Source organism: Mytilus californianus, unplaced genomic scaffold (assembly GCF_021869535.1).
Source record: "Mytilus californianus isolate M0D057914Y unplaced genomic scaffold, xbMytCali1.0.p SCAF_8, whole genome shotgun sequence".
Lineage (NCBI taxonomy): Eukaryota > Metazoa > Mollusca > Bivalvia > Mytilida > Mytilidae > Mytilus > Mytilus californianus.
In genome coordinates this window covers 106,132,243-106,140,738 of record NW_026262734.1, presented here as the reverse complement: position 1 = coordinate 106,140,738, position 8,496 = coordinate 106,132,243, and the positions used below count along the sequence as shown (strand labels likewise).

Sequence of the window (8,496 nt, the reverse complement as noted above, 5' to 3'; positions counted from 1 at the left end):
CTTAAAAGAATTTTAACACATGCACCTGTTGTAGTAGCAAGATGCGTCTGTATAGTATCCGAACGTAGAATATTTTGACTTTCGAACACATTTGTATCTATGTTTCATTTGTAAATAAGAACACAATAGAACGCATTCAAATTTGTCCATATGAACATATTTACAAAGAAACTTATCACGGTGATATTGTATCATTCAATTTATTTTGAAACGTCATAAATAAATGCATTTTTTCTTTCATTCGCGACTAGTAAAATGTTATGTTTTTGGTTGTAACACAAAGCTTGTGGATGATCAAGACCATCTTTCTCTGACAGCAACACTCTGTGCTTGTTTCCATCTGGTGAAATAACAACGACATTGTTAGAAAAAAATCCCGCTACGTAAACATATCCACAATTGTTGACTGTAATACCTCGTGCCGACTTAAGAAAAGTGTTTAGTTCTAATCTCCATTTAACAGCCCCTTGGAGATCACAGCATATTACTGAATCATCATTGCCTATAACATAAAGTTTATCTGACCATATTGCAATGCTGCTATATCGACTCAAGGTAGCGTTTACTAACTGTATTATAGAGTCCTCATCTAAACTTACAACACGTAATCCTCCTTTATGTCCATTACAGTACAATTTCCCATCTTTATGAACTATTCCATAATTCTCTGATCCAACATCAATCAATTTTTCAGTTTTTCTGCTCTTCATATCAATAATCTTAACGCAATTGTGGTTACTCCCATTTGTTACGACAAGTTTTTGGCTTTCCTCAATATAGTATATCTGCGATGTACGGAATCCTGGTTTCAATGTAAAATGTAAAGACCCGTTGGTTTGCAGAACGCTAATTAGGCAGTTTCGATAGCAGGAAAAAATCATTCTGCCATCAGGAAGAAAGGAGCAACCAGTGATATCATTTCCATGTGTTTTCACGGTTTGTCTTAAAGTAAGTCTGACATCATCAATGGTAGGAACATGTGTAATAGGCATAATTAACTGTGCTTGTTTACCCTTTCTGTTTGTTAATTCTGCTTCACCTGGCCTGATATCTAGTATTATGGTTCCCATCTTCTTGATTTGGGTAGGTAAAATCTCCACAGCATTTTCGTTTTTCCAAGAAATAGATGCATGGTTCATTTTCTCTTCTTTTATTAAAGATTCCAGAAATTGCTCGTTGTTCGTGACATCGCGTTGGATGTGTTTCATAGCTAAGAAAGTCTGGAGGTCTGATGCATGTTGTTTTATTTTATCTAAAATAGTTTGGCTTTCGGTAATTTCTCTTTCTTTCTCTTCTATTGATAATATTATGTTTGTGATGTTTTTGTTTTCCTTTTCCTCAACGGCTGCAACTCTTTCGTCAAATTTTCTTGTAGCTTATCCAAATGAGTGTTAATCAACTGCTGAACTTCTTTTTCTATTTTTGTCGTGTTCTCCCTTAAACTTTTAATGTTTTCTTGTCGATCTTTTCTTATTCTTGGCAAATTTTCTGAAAGATTTGTTAACATTTATTCCATTTGTAAAATTGCATTTGATAATTTTACATTCTTAATGACATCTTCTATCGCGTTTAAATCTTTGCAATCGTTATGTGTTTCAACAACACATCGCCTACAACATAGACAATCGTGCTTCTTACAAAATATTTGGTATTTTTCTTCGTGCTTTGGACAAGTTTGAGTGATTTCCAATATATAAGAAGGTGGATTTTGGTAATCGGATCGTAGTAAAATACTATGGTCTCTGGTCACCTTTGAAGCTGCATGGTGCACTTTACATCCTTCACAAAGTCTTTTGTCACATTCTGCACACCAGACCACTGATGGTGTGTTAATGTTCTGATAATCGCATACCACACAAACAGTATATTTACTAGACATGCTAGAAAAAAGAAATTTAAAAGTATAACATTGCTTTTTAAGAAGTCTGTCTTAGGTAAGAAAAATCCTTATAAACTTTCAACGGATGCTAGATATACATTTTCATATTTTTTTGCATAACAGGACCGATTAACATTTTTTAAGTAAATGCAAATTAAGGTTCTATGAATCTTGTTGGTGCAAGTCATGTAAGCATATGCTTGCCACAAAATGGACGAACAAACAGAACTTTTTTCGTGTCACCGATATTTTTTCTGTTAGGTTTCAAACTTTCAGGTAATATGGGTAATATTGCCGACAAGAAATTCTTTATGCGGACTTTAATTTTGTCGAAATCGAAAATCGCCTTTTATGTCTGGAATAGTCGTTCCTCCTGAAACTATTTGTCATGAAAAACGTAAGTTATTTTGACAACATAAATCTGTAACGTTTATATTTCACATGGAACTGTTCTTTTTCAAGTGTCATCCTACATATATTATACCTTACGTTACAAGTAAACATTTGTTTGTATTATAGATAAAGACAACATAAGTATAAACCGCTGTTCAAAGATCATAAATCGATTGACAGAAAACAAATCCGGGTTACAAACGAAAACCGAGGGAAAACATCAACTATTAGAGGAATTTAACGAAACAACAGAACACTGAAGTGCAACAAAAAACAAACGACAATGCAACATACATAGAAACGAACAATTTGATAACAACTGCCATATTCCTGACTTGGTATAGGACATTTTAAGAAAAAATGGTGGGAAATTAATCTGGTTTTGTGGCTACCAAACCTCGCACTTTATGGCAATGATAATTATTACGCTAAAATGGCATTAATACATGACGGGAATACAGTACAAATAATGCAAGAACACTCAGGACAGAGAAATAAATAAATAATATAATATAATACTACATTTCGACATGTTTACCACAGAGTAACAACCAATAAATAGAATTTATTTAGGACTGTACACAAAACAGCATAAAAGAATTACGACATCTGTGTCTGTCACACAAATGTACCAACGCCACAAAAAATGACGTCACGGGATTAAACTGAGGACGGGTCAAAGATCAACAAAAGTACATTTTAAGCAAGGTAAAAGAAGAACGAAAATGATTTTGTCAATGCTAAATCTTTGTAGTTTTTTTAATTATTTATTTGTGCTATTTATTCACATACCCAATGTTTGGATATTCGATACTTATTAACTATTTCAACCTTATATGCAAGGCGAAAACGAAAGTAAAATTCAAAGTCATTGATTTTATTGACTTGCATTAGATATGAAATTTAAGCTTATAATAATTGATTTAATATGCTAGAAACAAATCAACTACTTATCAAGCATGTCATTGTAAGTGTTCAAAACATTGTTTTACCTGAGATCCAGAAATATTCATCACCTGATCCAATATAGGTTTTTGCACACGTGACCAATACGAACTTTCTGATGAGTATAATATCGCGGTTAAATTCAAAATAACAAGCTTATCCGTGAATCTGCTCTGTTCTTTTATATATTATACATGTTATATGTAGTAACCACCTTTAGCAAATTGAGGATTGTGTCCTAGAATTTCTGACAACACGTACATTGGATTCATATGATATAATTTCAAATATAAATAAAATTAATGTTACAAATGTATTATTGGTTGAAATATACTATGTATAATTTAATTTCATACTGATGTTTTGAGATTGAACATTTGAACTTGAAGAGTCTACTGAGTTACTTTTCATGATGTTGTCTAGTAGTTTGATTCAGTCGGAAATATATTGTAATTTGGGAGAGAAAAGATATTTTCTGTATTGTGCTATACAAGATGGAATTAGGAAATTGTTTGAATTTAAATGTCCAGTTTGTCTTTTTAGGGGGAAATTCATCTGTTGTTCTTATAGGTATTGGAACTTTCTTTGTTCTATTGTGTATAACTTGACAAATCATGAATCTTTTCTTCAAATATCAGTGAGACTACGTCATTCAAGGAGATGTCATTTCTGTATTTGGTGGTTACAAATCCCTTAAGACAAAAAAAAAAACCCAAAGGCCACAAGGAAAACGTCAACACAAAGCATTTTATATCATTACTTCATAATGGCATAATACCGCATATTGGTAACCTTGTAAATTGGACGTAATCCCCATTCGTATTTTTTATTTTCTGTCGGACAGGAGAAGTAACGGTTTTCATTTTTCTGTTTTTCCAGTAAACATTTGGGATGGCGGTCAGTACGATCTATGCACATTTAAGATAACAAACTTCGGCATAATTCTTTGATCTAAAATTGATATGAAGGCGACAGTAGTTTACCGATGTTCAAATCTCGCAAATCGACTAAGAAGAGACAAATCTAGGTAACAAACAAAAACTAATGGAACATGTACTCCATAAGTAGTATACAGACAAACGTGCAGAAAAGCAATACAAAGTCGCTGCGTTAGTTAAGTGTTATGAATGTTAGTTAGTATACTTTTCTGATGTTGTGCTAGAAATACAACAAAATGCTATTCTAAGGTTCATAATGAGTTAAATTATAGGGGAAAGCCGAACGGTGATTAAAAGTTGTTAACATTCTTTACCATTGTACTTTGATCGAATCATCTTACAATTACACCACAGATCCTTGTTATTTGTATAAGGATAGTTCACGAGATGTACAATCTTACTCAAAGCCGAAGTCTGTTTCTTTGAATGTCCATTTTAAATATAAATAAAAATGGGGTATGAGTGCCACTGAGACAACTCTCCGTCCAAGTCACAATGTATAACCAGTAAATAATTGAGCCTTAGCTCACACCAAACAGCAAGCTATACATGGCCCAAAATGACTAGTGTAAAACAATTCAAACAGGAAAAAGAAAAATCACAAAAATACTGAACTGTGAGAAAAATTCAAAAAGAAAAGTCCCTTATCAAATGGCAATATCAAAAGCTCAACGTTGTAATCTATCTAAAAAACGAGAAACGAGAAACACTAATGGACCCCATCAACAAACGACAGCCAGTGAACAACAGGTGTCGGTTTCACACAAAAAAAAATTTACGACTAATATTGATCGTAAGTCGTAAACAATTCAATCCTGATATAATCAATAATCTAAGAGGCATTTCTCTTTTAAAAATAATCGATCTGCACTGATTTTCGAACTCGTCCAACACATTGCTGCTATTAACCTATGATATAAGTTTCATAAAAATCTGGCAGGAATTGTACACGTGAGAGCGCTAACAAGACTAAACGGACGGGCGCCCGATATTTCTATGTCCCCCGCACCGCGTTCGCGGGGGGACAGAAAAAAAAACACCATAACTTTAAAAATACAGAAGAGCATACATAACGTTGGAATTGGGGTAAAAAAAGTGAGCTCAGATAGATAACTGCATTTTTATATCTGAAAAAGAATAAAACAAAATATTGGATTGTTTACATGATAATTGTCGTTTAAATATTTGCCTTATTGTTAACTATAACTAAAACATAACCTGTTCTAAACTATCATTCATAACTGCTAATGAATAATCTGCAATAAGAGGGAATAAGTTAGACTCGCACTCGGGTACCTGTGCTCGTCTCTATTGGAATAACAATCACCTGAATTTAAAACAAAAATATTTTTTAACATTTTCAACACTAATGGCTAGTCCTTTCCTTGCATGTGCAATTAGCGTATATTTTTTATGTTTAAAGGGGCACTAGCTACGAGATATATAAAAAATCTAAAATATGATTTTTTTTTCGTTCATTAATGAAAGTGAAATAGTGTAATAATAATTCGCTTTTAGCAGCCAGTCTTGTTCAATTTTGTCATAATAACCTAAGAAACATTGATGATGAACTATTCACTTGCAAGTGAATAATTCGACCTCATTGAATCCGTATATATGTGATCTTCAATTTAACCCCTTAGCTAATTATGGATAACGCATGAATTGTGCATGTTAAGTTATTTAAAGAAAAATAATGTCAACATTGAAAGTGGAACAAAGGTAAATCATTTGATTGACTGATTCGATCCACAAAACATCATTCTTATACAGGTAAAAACGATGATTAACATATATTTTTAATCTATAATATGAAATTAAACAGACCAAGAAAAACCAATTGCACAAATTCGCAATCTATTTAGATATATATCTATGTTTATATCGCTTATATGACCATTGGAGGTCTTCGGAGGTCAACTCGATAGTTAATTAGAAGGTGTCTAAAATACACACGAAACAAAGCTACATATTATCGAGCCCATGCCCTGTTATTTTAGATTTTTTTATAATTTGGAAAATGTTTTACCTTGTTATAAATCAAATATGAGAATTTGAGTCAAATAGGTCAACATGAACTTGACAGCTAGTGCCGGGGAAAAAGAATTGTAGCGATGACAAATGCAGTGGTTACATACTTTACAGTAATCAATCTGTACAATATTTTTGAGATGTGACATTTATAAGAACACAAAGAGCACAGTCCAACGTTTTTTACCACAAACATGTTTATTACAGAGAAGCTCATGTCAGTCATTGTAACAATTCATTTTGAAACGTCATAAAGAAATGCGTCATTTTCTTGGTTTGTAATAAGTAACTTGTTATTTTTTCGATCGAAGCACAAAGCTTGTGGGTTTTTAATACCATCTTTCTCTGACAGCAACACCCTGTGTTTGTTTCCATCTGGTGAAATCACGACGACATTGTCATATCTATAGCCCGATACGTAAACATGTCCGTAATTGTCCACAGTAATACCTCGTGCGTTTGTAAGTAATGTTTTCTGTTCTAATTTCCATTTAATACCTCCTTGAAGATCACAGCATGTTACTGAATTATCATTGCCTATAAAATAAAGTTGATCTGACCATAGTGCAATGTTGCTATATCGATTCAAAGTAACCTGAACTAGCTGTGTTATAGAGTCGTCATCTAAACTTACAACACATAATCCTTTATTATGTCCATTATAGAACAATTTCCCATCAGTATGAACTATTCCATAATTTTCTGATCGAACATCAATCGATTTCTCAGTTTTTCTGCTCTTCATATCAATAATCTCAACGCATTTGAAGGACATCCCAGTTGTAACGACAAGTTTTTGCTTTTCCTCGATAAAGTATATATGAGATGTTTTTTGTGCTGGCTTTAAAGTCAAACCCAAAGTCCCGTCGGTTTTGATTACGCTTATTTTGCCACTTAAGTAGCAGGAAAAAATCATTCTGCCATCAGGTAGTAAGGAGCAACCAGTGATATCCTCTCCAATTGTGTTCACGGTCTGTCTTAAAGTAAGTTTGATATCATCAATAGTAGGAACAGGTGTAGTAGGCATCATTATCTGCGCTTGTTTGTTCTTTCTGTTTGTTAATGTTGCATCACCTGCCCTGGTATCTAGTATTATGGTTCCCATCTTCTTGATTTGGACAGGTAAGATCTCCAAGGCAGTTTCATGTTTCCAAGTAATGGAAACATTATTCAGTTTCTTTTCTTTTATTAGGGATTCCAAAAAGTGTTCGTTGTTCCTGACATCTCGCTGGATGTGTTTCATTGCCAGAAACGTTTGGAGGTCTGAGGCATGTTGTTTTATTTTATCTAAAGTAGTTTTGCGTTCGATAATCTCTCTTTCTATCTCTTGTATGGATGATACTATATTTTTAATTTTTGTGCTTTCCTGTTCCTCAGCAGCATACAACTCTTTTATTAGACTTTCCTGTAGCTTATCCAGATGATTGTCAATTGAGCTTCGTTTCTGCTGAACTTCTTTTTTCTATTTTTGTTCTGTTCTCCTTAAGACTTTCAATGTTTTCTTTTCGATCTTTTCTTATTTTCTGCAAATTTTCTGAAAGTTCTGTCACCAAATGTTCCATTTCTAAAAATGCATTCGATAATTTTACATTCTTAATGACATCCTCTATTGCGTTTAAATCTTTGCAATTATTATGTGTTTCAACAACACATCGTCTACAACATTAAATATCATGCTTCGTGCAAAATATTACGTATTTTTCATCGTGTTTTGGACATGTTTGAGCGATTTCCAATATATTGGAAGGAAGCTGCTGGTACTCAGAGATTAAAACAATACCATGGTCTCTGGTCGCCTTTGAAGCTGCATGATGGTCTTTACATCCCTCACAAAGTCCTTCGTCGCATTCTGAACACCAGAACACTGATGGTTGTCTAATGTTGCGGTAGTCGCATACACCACATACAGTTAATTTACTCGACATGCTACAAAAAAAAAAGAAATTTAAAAATGTTAAAAAATTGCTTTTAAAGTTTGACAGAGGTTAAACAAATCCTTTGATATGATTTTATCCATTCTTATAAACATTCAACGGATGCTGGATATACATATTCATTTTGTTTTTCATAACAGGACCGATTAACATATTTATTAAGTAAATGCAAATTAAGGTTCTATGAAATCTTGCTGGCGCAAGTCAAGTAAGAATATGCTTGGCACCAAATGGGCGAGCAGATTTTTCCCCGTGTCACTTATATTTTCATAGTCTACCGACTAGAAAATTCTTTATGCGGGCTTTAATGTATCGTCATCGAAAATCGCCTTTTATTTCTGGAACAGTTGTTCCTCCTGCAACTTTTTGTCATGAA

The 8,496-nt window shown here is 33.3% G+C and overlaps 1 protein-coding gene across 1 annotated transcript; it reads right to left on the bottom strand.

Moving 5' to 3' along the window:
- Positions 1–200: 200 nt before the first annotated feature.
- Positions 201–3,307, bottom strand: LOC127711565 (uncharacterized). Its single transcript, XM_052217658.1, has 2 exons — positions 3,265–3,307; positions 201–1,880 (listed from the first exon to the last, which is right to left on the bottom strand). The coding sequence occupies exon 2, from the start codon at positions 1,206–1,208 to the stop codon at positions 201–203; it is 1,008 nt and encodes a 335-aa protein (XP_052073618.1). The 5' UTR covers positions 1,209–1,880; positions 3,265–3,307.
- Positions 3,308–8,496: the final 5,189 nt, after the last annotated feature.

Coding starts and splice junctions, on each gene's coding strand:
- LOC127711565 (XM_052217658.1), bottom strand. CDS start 1,208: ATGAAACACATCCAACGCGATGTCACGAACAACGAGCAATTTCTGGAA.